The 12,725-nt window shown below is 38.0% G+C and overlaps 1 protein-coding gene across 8 annotated transcripts in view; it reads right to left on the bottom strand.

The window, feature by feature from the left end:
- Positions 1-7,141: 7,141 nt before the first annotated feature.
- The window catches only part of LOC109915467 (CD2-associated protein), a 217,532-nt gene continuing 211,948 nt past the window's right edge, over positions 7,142-12,725 (bottom strand). For all 8 annotated transcript variants that reach the window (XM_048597334.1, XM_048597336.1, XM_048597339.1 and 5 more), the window contains one exon: positions 7,142-8,357. In XM_048597334.1, the coding sequence (XP_048453291.1) occupies positions 8,316-8,357 (42 nt within the window). In that variant the 3' untranslated portion in view covers positions 7,142-8,315. The remainder of the gene's footprint in view (positions 8,358-12,725) is intronic.

Below are 12,725 nucleotides of genomic sequence, written 5' to 3'. Positions count from 1 at the left end.
TCATCCCCCGGGATGTGCAGTGAAACTAGACTGCGAGAATTCTCATCATGAAAGTCGAAACTGCTTACCTGGCAGCTCCATCTTCCAACCAACTTGAGCAGCATTCCACCACATCTGAGGGCATGTTCCATGGTCCACAGCTGCCTGGATCCTCCATCTATGGAGTTGGCATTGGGCAAATACTAGCCTCACCACATCACCACAGCATATCTCTGACATATAATAGCTCACCACTTCAATATTGCAATTTGTAGGTCACTGACATCTTACTTCGCACTGCTGCTGCAAGGTCACTTTGAACTCGGGGACAGGCACGTGTGTCATGCACCAGAGCAGGTGTATCACAGGGCTCTTAGTTTGATCTTGTAGCACTCACTCACTTTGTACCCACTTGGATGTTCCAGGATTTCTACTTTGCCGTATCCTGCCCTTTCGAGCATTGCTTCCTTGTTCAGAAGTCTCAGCGTGAAAGCAGTTTTCATGCCTCCCCAGTACAAACACAAAGCTGGGCAGGCTGTCACTTTAAATGGATATTGCCACACTCCATTGACAAAGTTAATTTTTGTAACCAATTTTTGTAATTCTCTTAAAACAACCCTCCAATTGTGGAACTAAATACAAATTCACCATTGTTGCATTAACTTTATGACAACTGATTTAGTCTTTGTGATTCACTTTTAGATCATGATGATAAGTGAGCTCCAGCTGTTAGCTCAATAGCATCACTGCCCATGAACTCAATCTCTTCCTACATGAGTTAAATTCTTTCAATCAAGTCTGTGAGGACTTTGTTTTATGCATCACTCATCCCCTACATAAAACACCACATATAGCCAAAGAGGTTTTACGTGGCCTTTTTAGATACCTTGATTCATGAGTTAGCTAAGCCACTTGAATCATTTCCTGGGAGTTTGCATAATATTCCATTAAAATTTTAAGGACCTACGTATCATCCAATCTGATTACAGGAGAGTCAACTTTTGAATTTCAATATCTGATTTATTCCCCAATCATTGATTTTTTGTGTCACTATTTCTTTCACCACTGTAAATACACTTCAGTTCTTACTATCATCCATGTTATAACTTTTAACATATTAATATGGCATGTTTGCTGATTTTTTTTTCTATCTGGTGAACTCGCCACATAATCCACATTATTGAATTACTTCATGGCTTGACAAGACACAATGAATTTTGCATTGAGTGGTATTCTAAAGACAGATAATAACCTTGTCCTCTACCTTTAAATCCACACTAGCTTTCATTGTTAAGGTCTTTACAGGTGCTTTTTGACCAACTCAAATGTTTGGTTAGTGTCTCTCTGAAACTTGACACATTAGGTTGGGAGTGTAATCTCTGAGATTTGGTTTATTAATTCCTCTTCAATTCATCCAAGGAGTCCTCTCACTTTATTTAAAATTCATTCATGGGATGAGGGCATCGCTGGCTATGCCAGCATTTATTGACCACTCTCTGGGCAATTAGGGATGGGCAAGAGTTAACCACATGGCTGGGGGTCTGGAGTCACATGTAGGCTAGACCAGGTAATGATGGCAGTTTCATTTCCTAAGACAGCATTAGTGAACCAGGTTAGTTTTTCCTGACAATTGACAATGGCTTCATGGTCATCATGAGACTCTAATTTCAGATATTTATTGAAATCAAATTCCACCAGCTGCCGTGGCCAGATTCAAATCCGGGTCCACAGAACATTACTTGGGTCTCTGGATTAACAGTCCAGCAATAATACCACTAGGCCATTGCCTCCCCTTCATGTCTAAATAGCAGTTCAACTAAATCCAAAGTGACAATGTTCTACAATGTTTTACAATCATACATCACGATTTAAACACAAAATTGTGCCGACTAACTTCAGCAGCCATCGGAAAGAGAAAATGAGTGACCAATAAAAATCCAGCATCAATAGCATCCAGTGGAAATTTAATTAAAAGATTTAAATCTTTTAGGTTACACTAAATTAACAAATCCATGTATATTTGGTGGACAGAATACCACATTGGGATGAAATCAAACAATCTTGACCACCATTGCCCATAATTCTGACTATTCATTTCATAATTATTCTTTTAGAGTCCACGACAAATGAAACATGTCTTTGAGGAGAAACATATTTTGGTGTGACTGCATTATGGGATCTTGGCACGAATGACCTTGAATTCATCTTGAAAAGCAGTCAATAGTTGGATCAGTTGTAAACAAATACTTGGCAAGAAGGACTTAAGATAAATCTCAGCCTATGGTACATCAGAATATCTCAGAATATTAAGCTATTGCCTATTAACAATATTATTTATTCTTATTATTTTTCTATTCTATTTCAAACTTTTGCTAAGAAACACTTTTGACTGATGTTACATAGCTTCTGGCATCTCAGAATCCAATACCTGTTGAAATTTTATTTACTTATTGCTGTGGAAGTCTAAGTAATCTCTAAATTCATGAGAGCAGCTGCAGTGTGGAAGGTTTGGTAGTTTGATTACAAAACATGTGAGCAATTGGTACAATCATGCAACATGTAGAGGAATAAATTAGCAGAAGCTCTGTTGAACAGTCACCGGACTTGAAACTTAATTCTGCTTTCTTCCCACAAATGCTACCAGAACTGCTGAGTTTCTCCAGCAATTTCTTATTTTGTAACAGAATTCTAAATTCCAGCACAGCCAAGTTTGAATTTAATTAAATATATTGGGAACATGTGCCTTACAAGATATTCCTCACTTGGAAAGGGTTTATAGCACACACAGATTACTTGCAACATTGTTTTGTTATCCTTTCACAGGATGTGAGCAACATAGACTAGGCCATCTCTAATTGCCCTTGAGGTGATGATGGTGAGCATCTTCGTGAACAGCTGCAGCCCATGTGGTGTTAATATATCCACATTCCAATAGCAAGGCAGGAGTGACTCTTGTGGCACAGTGGTAGAGTCCCTATCTCTGAGCAATGAGGCCTGGGTTCAAATCCCAGCTGCTCCATAGGAGTGTAATAACATCTCTGAATAGGTTGATTAGAACAATTATTGGCAAGATTCAAGATTTCTAAGAGTTTAACTCAATGAGAATAAAAGAAAAAGTATATAGCTTCATGCCAGCATGGTATTTGGCCTGAAAGAGAGGTTGGTGGTGTCCCTTTGCAGCTGCTGCCCTTGCCCTTCTGGGCACTAGAGGTTGCAAGTTTGCAAGATGCTGTTTGAAGGAAGCTTGTCAAGTTGCTGCAGTATATTTCACACATTGCACAGTGGCAGCACTGTGTACATCGCTGATGGACTGTGTAGGTGCTGAAGACAATGGATGGGGTACCAATCAAGTGGTTGCTTTAACAGACGAGGAGTGTGCTGGAGAAACTCTGCAAGTCTGGCAGCATTTGTGGAGGGAAGGAGTTATTGCTTCAAGTTTGATATTGACTTGTTCAGAACTCGAAACATGAACAGATTCATGAATCATAGAAGCCCTACAGTGTGGAAAGAGGCCATTCAGCCCATCGAGTCCACACCAACCCTCCTAAGAGCATCCCACCTGTAACCCCACATTTGCCATGGCTAATCCACCTAGTCTGCACATCTCTGGACACTGTGGGCAATTTAGCATAACCATTCCACCTAACCTGCACATCTTTGGACTGCGGGAGGAAATTGTGGTTGGTTGGTGTGCTGAGCTGGTTCGTTTTTCCACAGACGTTTCATTACCCCGCTGGGTAACATCATCAGTGCAGTCTCTGATAAAGCCTGTTATTTAAACTCTGGTGTCCATTGAGCTGGATTACCTCACTTCTGGTTTTCCTTCGCAATGGAGTATTTATGGGGTCGAGCTCGATGTATTTATTGATGGCTTTCTTTGTGGAGAACCAAACTTCTAGGAATTCCCATGCTTGTCTCTGCTTCGCTTGTCCCTGGATCCTGGTGTTGTCCCAATCAAATTGGTGGTTTTCTTATCCATGTGGATGGAGTTGAGTGAATATTTGTCCTGTCTTTTTGTTGTCAGCTGATGTTCGTGTACTCTCGTGCACTGATGATGTTACCCAGCAGGGTAATGAAATGTCTGCGAAACAACGAACTAGCTCGGCGATCAACCTCAACACCTACAACCCGAGCTACAAATCTACTCTAAAACTTGTGGGAGGCAACTCGAGCAGCCAGAGAAAACCCATGCAGACATTGGGAGAACATAAAACTCTACACAGACAGACACCCAAGGAAGGAATCAAACCTGGGTCCCTGGAGCTGCAAGGCAGCAATGCTAACCACTGAGCTACCCTGCTGTCCCATGAGAAAGTTATAACTCAAAAAATAAAAGGGATAATAATAACATGGATGCAAAACAGGCTAGTAATAGGAAATTGAAAGCATTGGTCAGGATGGAAGATATTGGATCCTTGCTTTTCCTGGTTTATATTAATGATCTAGATCATTGAGTGCAGGGCACAATTTCAAAGTTTGCAAATTACACAAAATGTGGAAGAATCATAAACAGTTAATAAGAACTTGAAATGGACATTGACAAGTTGATCAAAAAGGCAGCAAAAGTATTTTAATGTGCAGTGCAAGATGATATATTTAAGCAGAAAGAAAACATGGAGATGCAGCATAAAACAAAGGGTGTATAAGAACGAAGAACTAGCGTGTATATGTGCATAAATCATTAATGATGGAAAGACATGTGGAGAGGGCAGATAATAAAGTATACTCTATCCTATGCTTCATTGATAAGGAGATATAGTACAAGATAGGCAATGTTATTTTGAACCTATATAAAATACATTAGCTCTCAACTCAGCACCACATTTTAGGAAGGATGTGAACGTATGCGCAGAAGGGGTTTATGAGAATGGTTCCAGGACTGAGAAACTTTAGTTAATAAGGATAGATCGGAGGAGTTAAAGCTGTTTTCCTTCAAGTAGAGATGGCTCAGAGAAAATTTGAAGCTTTCAAAATCATGAGATGTCTAGACAATGTAGACAGGGAGAACCTGTTCCCACTCTTAAAAAGATGCAGGACAAGAGAGCAGAGGTTTAAAGCAATTTGCAAAAGACATGTAATGTGTGAAAAAAAAACAGTTTTCACACATTGTTATTCCTGGAATTGATATTTATAGAATTTGTCCTGCTAAGTGCAAGATGAAAAACTTTAGCAATATGTATCTTTTTCCATTAATACTCCAGTTTGAATTTACTAATCGTAATTGTTACTGATTTATTTATGGTTTGGATAAGCACTGGAAAAATACAATATGTAATTATGCAATATATGAAGACTACCTGTACAATTTGTTATTTTGTAAAATGTTTATAAGAACTTGCTGTATTTCAAAATGATTGTGAATAAACTGTCACTGAAGTAAATTTTCTTTGAGTCAGAAAGTGTGATGAAATCCACGATTTCAAAGCTTTTCTTGGAAAATATGACAAATTGTAATTGGAAACAAAAACTATGGAACCACAACTTACAGGCAGACAGGAACTGGTTATAACTGCATAAAAGGTCAGAGTGCCTCCCAGGTACCAGGGTCAGGGATGTCTCAGATTGAGTCTACAGGATTCTTAACGGGGAGGGAGAGCAGCCATGGTATAGATCGGTACCAATGACATAGCTGGGAAAAGGGATGAGGACCTGAAAAATGAATATGGGGAGTTAGGTTGAAAGCTAAAAGCCAGGACGAGCAGAGTAGTAATCTCAGGATTACTATTGGTGCCATAGGCTAGTGAGGCTGGGAATAGCAGCTGAACAGCGGCTAGAGCTGGTATAGGAGCTGGTGATCCAGATATGTGGTTCATTGGGATACCTTCTGGGGAAGGTGGGACCTGTACAAGAAGTGTTGGAGCTTTTCGCATCTCACATTACTTTAGAAGGGGTCAAACATAACTGATACATCAGGAAGGCAGAACCATTGCTGGTGAGAGTTTGAGGATAGTCAAACTGACGAGAGGTAGGGGCAGTAACCAAACAAAAAACAATCGTTTTATGTTTTAACTTATGACAAATTACCAGTACTGCTTGACAAATAAAGTTAAATGGGAAGACATACAAATTCAATTAGTATTTAAACAGAAAATGACTGTGGAAATCCGAGGTGCAGAGTGATTTAGGTATTCCAGTGCATGAATGACAAAAGGATAGTGTGCAAACGATCAAGATGACTGTTGAGGGAATGCGAGCCCTCATCATGAGGGGAGTTAAACATAAAAGTATAAAAAGTTATACAAGGCATTGGTGAGATAACGTCTCAAATACAACATGCAGTTTCAGTCTCCTTTTTATTTGCCATGCAACCTGTTCAAAGGTGGAGCAGGTAGGACTTGAACCAGTGAGTCCTAGCTTAGAGGCAGTGACACTACTACTGTGCCACAAGAACAAAGATGTAAATGCATTGCAGGCGGTTCAGAGCCAGTTTACTAGATTGATACCTGCAATGAGTCAGACTGTCCTATGAAGATAGGTTGAGCAGGTTGGGTTTGCCTCCATCACTGTTTAGAAGTGAGGGGTGACATGATCGAAGTGTGCAAGAGCTTGACAATGTGGAAAGGCTGTTTCCTTTTGTGGGTGCAGTGTTTCAAAATTAGAGGTTGGCCTTTTAAGACCGAGAGGAGGAAAACAAAATTCTTTCAGAGAGTCATACAACTTTGGAACTCTGCCTCACAGGCAATAGATGCAGGGTCATTGAATACTTTTAAGGGGAGAGGTAGATAAATTGGTGTTAGGTGAGAGAACTAAAGATTACAGGGTAGATACGAATGAGGACATCAAAACACAAACAGATCAGTCACAATCTTATGGAATGGCAGAGCAGTTTCAAGAGGCTGAATGTCCTGCTTTTTCTCCTTTGTTGTATGCTTGAATGCAACGTGTAGCAGTTTGTTTTTATAAAGGTGTAATTCATTTAACATCTAAAATAAATCAAGCTTTTGCATTAACAAAATTAAAAGTAATTCTTCAGAATTATTCCAGGTCAGTTTGTGAGAAAACAAAACTGAGAAAATACTTGTTTTAGTGAAATCAACCTTCTAAAAAAAAAATTTGGTTAGCCAAAACTTAGAATAAGTATGCATGATCAATCGCACAACACATGTAAATAAACTGTTAAGAAATCTTGATAATAAAGGCTACAGCCATGGGTTATAAAAAATGTATTACAATATATTTTTTCATTTTATTAGGTAATGTGTAAACAAGAAAAGTGGACAAACTATATATTGAAAAGATTTACAGGGAGTAGATTGCAATGAAAAGCCAGTAGTTTTACACAACAATGCACTGCACTGTTTTTGTAAAGGCATGTAACAGCTGAGATAGAAATCTGAATATAAATGATTGTCATTCATGATCATTTGTAACTAGTTTTATTACAGCAATGGGCTGTTGATAACGAGTGCCCAAAATCACTTATGAAACCTCTTTAGATGCAAATGGATCCATGTAAATGCAAAACAACTTGGAATTGTTCCACTCCTTCAGAAATGTAGATTTCTTATTGTATTTGTGGTATCAATTGAATATAGAGAGGACCACAGGTAAATGAGGAAAGAAAACAAAAAGAGTCTTGAACCATAATTCTTCAAAGTAAACATATGAAAGATACAACTTATGTTTGCCCAATTCCTCAGACCCTTTGTTAGGGCCAAAAGCTCCCTTTATTGCAAGTAATGTGTAAATGCACATTTAAATTATATTATGTAACCTTCGATATGAAAATACATTGTTTTACTTTGTATGGGGAATTGGTCTGCAATTCACATTCCTTTGCCCTTTAAAATGCCAACTTTATATATTCACTGAATACTTGCAAATGAAGGCTTCAATCAGGCACAATATTGTTTACCCTGGATAGGAAAGCTAAAATAAATTGTATACAGCAAATCAAACATCCTTTCCTGTATAGAACAATAAAACTAAGATCTATTAAGTTCTTTCTTCCCATTTAGCAGAAAATGCCTAGACGGCAATCTTAACAATTTTGCAAAAGTACAACAGCATTGATTCATTTAAAAAAATTAAACTACATCTTAAAAATCTCTGACCCCTTTATACAGATTCAGTAGTACAGGAAGCAAACTAAACATTCACCATGTGCAGTCTGCAAATTCAGCATAATAGCAGATAAGGCCTCAAAAATTCTTATTGGCTAAAAATTTACATCATACAATTATACCCAACTTTATAAAGATATATCATAATATCTGACATTTCATATAGGGCAATGATTATCATAAAAGGGGAAGTATTTCAAAGTATTGGTTTTCCTGGTTATTTGCAACAACTTGAATCTTAGTAAATTGTCACAAATTTGAATGAAACATAGCTCATGTAGACTGGACAGCTTTCTTCAGTTTATCTATTTCCAGCTGTAAATTTAAAAAAAAAGAAAATTTAGTGACTATTATCTAGCAATGCAAACACTTAGAGAACATTTAATTTCAGCAGCAAAGAAAACATCCAAACATACATATTTTGTTTAAGGTAGGGCTGGGGTGTGTAAGCAAACATCTGCACAGTCATGAGGATGTTCACATACACAACATCCAGGAAGAGTCAGGATTGGTAACAGGACGCCCTTGCTACTTATCCATTCAATAGCAATATACCTCATTTTCTAACAAACTCTACCTTCATGCACTCACCCCTTGAGTTCACAAGTGCCCTAAGATCTATTGACATCCCCCATCCTGATATTCTCAATAACTGAACATCCACAGTCCCTATGGTAAAGAATTTCAGAGATTCACAACCCTGTGAATGAATACATTTCTCATGTCAGTCATAAATAAGTGACTCCTTTTTCAGGGACAACTGACCACTGTTTCTAGACTCTCCAGCCAAGGGAAAACCATTCCAGTATTCACCCTCAAGCCACCAGAAAATTTTGAGTTTTGATGAAATCAGGGATTATAGGTAGATTCTACTCAACTTGACTTCAAAAATAAAATCCTCTCAAGCCATGAATCAATCCAGCAAGCCACCCTAGGAAGCAAGTTATGGTCTCCATAAGAAAGGAGACCAAAGCCGTAATCATTACTTCAAGTATGGCATCACCAGGTCCTGTACAAACGCAGTGAGACTAATTTTATTCTAATAACTCAATCCCTTTGCAATAAAAAAAGCATCATTTGCTTTCTCAATTTCCTAAATGCCTCCAAGGTAACTAAGAATAGGAAAGAAATACTGGCCTTACCAGTGACACATAAAATGACAGTAAAAAAACTGCATTATAACTTGGCAGCTTGTACAAAATCATCCTGGTCAGCCTGCATGCCTACATTTTCCAGTTTCTGATCTTATTTACAAAGTTTTTTTCCACCAATTGCATAACTTCATATCATTCTAAAATTTCACATCTAGCACCTTCTTGCCTGCCTCTATTCCTATGCAGTCTCTTTGCATCTTCCTCACAGCTTACTTTCCCTAGCTGGAAATGTCACACTCTGTCTCCTCATCGAAGTCAAAGATAATGAATTAAATAGCCAAGTCCCAAGCACAGTACTCAATATTGTGTTCAGGCTGTGAACACAAATATGATCTGTATATTTCTACTCTGACTATTAATCAATCCTCAATCTATTCTAACTGATGAGCTCAAATGCCACTGAAATAACTCCACAGAGCTGGTGTCCCATCTCCAAGTCACCCTTTATTTACACAGGAACAGATCTGGACTTCTGTACTACCTCATTCAGAGTTAGATACCAGGAGTGTCAATATCTGACACTTACCTATTTTTATATGTCAGCCAGAGCTCCCTGAATGGACAGGATTAACAGCCCCAATCAGGGAACTCATAATGGCTGACCTCGTTACAATCACCGCATCCACAAGTCTTAATTTGTGAAAGAAATCCTTGTGGGGCATCTAATGGAATTTTGTTTTAAAGTCCAAATATACACCACCTAATGGTATCCTACCTATGAGTTGCACTCTCAAAATACTCTCAGATCACAATTTCCTTTCTATCAACTCATGCTGAAGCTGCTCCAACTATTATGATTTCCTAAGTGCAATATTACAGATCAATTCAGATTCAAGCTTGATAGTGAGGTAGAAGCCAAGACACTTTTCTTTGTGCGTAATGTTTACTGGCTATTCAGTCTTAGTTGCACATACCAGTGTCACCTCTTCCCTTTTAAGATATTTCCTAATCAACCTGCTCAGAGATGCTTTGACACACCTCTGGAGCAGGTGGAAATTGAACCTGGGCCACCTGGCTCAGGTGCAGGGAAACAACCATTGTACTTCAACAGCCTTAAACTGTTTTCGTTGATTAGAGATTTGCAACTGTTTCATTTTTCAAATCTGTTTCCTTTTTAGATCTTCCCAGTCACTGAATCATTTAACCCTAATCACTTCCTTAACTACATGCTATAATAACACTACAAAGGTCCTTAATTTCTAGCATTTTCACATTGTGTACATGTTAGATTAGCTGGCCTATGCTTCAGTTATCTCTCTCCCTACTTCCTTGAATAGCATAGAAAGTATTCTAAAACCTAGGGAACTCTGGAACATCAAAACAAAAACATCTAACTGTTGCAATGCATTTAAAACCCTTGAACATTCGACATCAGATGTGTGGGACTTGAAAGCCTGTATAAAACAGTTGCTTAATGATCTTATTATATGTTGAGAAATTAATTGAATATTACATAAATAGCTGTTTCTTCAAAAAAAAAAATCTTTAACTGCCGACCAGAACTGACACACAGAAATTACCAGTAAGGACTGATTTAAGTTTTATTAGGGAAGATCCTGTCTGACCAAGGACACAACACAAAAGGTGGCCTTTGAGCAAAGACTGCTTAAGTGATAAGAGCCACCATGAGTTTGAATGGGAATGGGACTTTTGAGTACCCAGGCAGGTGGGACTGGTTTAATTTGGGATTATGTTCTGTATGGACTGGTTGGATCAAAGGGTCTGTTTCTGTGCTGTACGATTCCGTAACTCTAAGTCATCTGGATTTGCAAAAGGTGACCTATGTTTGAAAATAAACTGCTACTTCAAGGAAACAACAAAATGCATTCATAAAGGAAATGTGAAAGGTGTTGTTTATGGACTTTCAAAAGAAATTTGATCAGGCGTCTCACAGGAAGATTGTTGATAAAATTCAAGCTCACGTTGAAGGGTACTAAATAATGTTCGCTCTAAGTTGCATGGCTGTGTAGCAATCTAAGTTCCCAACAGGCCTTTCACAAATTGACTTCCAAATCAATGCACAGGCACAACAGCACAAAAATAATATAGTGAAGATCCACGCATAAAAGGTCATCCACACATCCTCAGGAAAACAACAAATAAGGAACAATGTGCCTAGTGTTAATAGATGTTTTTCACATTGAAGGGTCTTCAGAGTTCAGTGATGGGTCAGTGCACTTGTAACAATGAACAATCCAGCCTTAAGATAGACAGCATATAAAAACTTACAGGTAAAACGAAGTAGGAAGTGTGTTGAAATGTGAAGATGCCTTAAAACAACTTCAGGTTGACATATATAGGTTAGATTGGATTAATAGATGACAAAATAAATTTGAGAGAGCAATGTAAAGTGATGTTATTAACAAGTGTAAGGACAAATTTAGGAAACATTTAAAATGATCTAACCACAGACATGTAGGCATTAAGAAATATATCATTGCACATAAATAAAACTATACACAAGCATATGATCCCCCAGGTTATATAAATATGGTTTAGAATACAAAAGCCTCCTCCTAAACAGCACTGTCCCTTCAAGACAGATAATCGCTACTTTCTCCAGGGCATTTAGGGATAAGCAATAAATACTGGTCCAGCCAGCAACACCCACTTGCCACGAACAAATAAATAAAACAAGTTATTGATTAGAGATCAGATAGCATATGATGTGCATCTTCAAGTGGCTTACTTTAGGATGTCAAAACAATGCAAATATTCAGGAGAAATTAAATCAAGAATGAAGAGCCACAAGTCAAGTTAATTTACGGCAGTCTTCATTACAGCATAGGAAATTCAGAAAAGATCTGACAAAAATTTATTAGAATTTTGATAACTTCAGGTAGATTGGGGAAAGAAAAATTTCAATAGTTATTGAGCCAGTTTAGGACATAATTTATACTTTCACCAAATGAACATGGAAATGACAAGAGAATTTTTTTCTATATGGGCTTTGTTAGGGCATCGATGTCCTAGTTATTGAAGTAGACTTCACAGTGGCTTTTAAGGGGAAATTCAAATTATACTCAAATGAAAATGTTACAGAAAATGAGGCCAAGTGGGAATCTGGAATTGGGACAATAGGCTGAATGGCTTCCTGCTGTGCTGTAAAAATTTACCTGACTTCAAAATACAATGCTGAAGTTTGTACTGGTAAATAAAGCGGCTTAACTGTGTACTGACCAGAGGAAGTCTTGCATTTATGTAACACATTTCAAGATGTGTCGAAATGTTTCAGCCAAAGACCTACTTATGAAGTGTGGCCATTATGCAGGAAATGTGGTGGACAATTTCCAGAATAAGATCCTACAACAGCAACTCGACAATAACTAGGAAGCCTGTTTTGCCAAAGTCAGTTGAATAAATATTGGTCAGGACACCTAGATATTTAAAATAAATTGACAGGGGTTTGGGAACCTAACGGCCAAATTCAGAACAGGGAATGGGAGGCAGATATTTAGCAGGTGATTCTGAAAGACAAAGGAAGCAAAAATTCAAAAAAAGTGTACACCACAGGAATTTGAAAAATATT

Source organism: Rhincodon typus, chromosome 5 (assembly GCF_021869965.1).
Source record: "Rhincodon typus isolate 14 chromosome 5, sRhiTyp1.1, whole genome shotgun sequence".
NCBI lineage: Eukaryota > Metazoa > Chordata > Chondrichthyes > Orectolobiformes > Rhincodontidae > Rhincodon > Rhincodon typus.
Note: the sequence above shows the minus strand (reverse complement) of the source record. Positions and strands in the feature narration are given on the sequence as shown.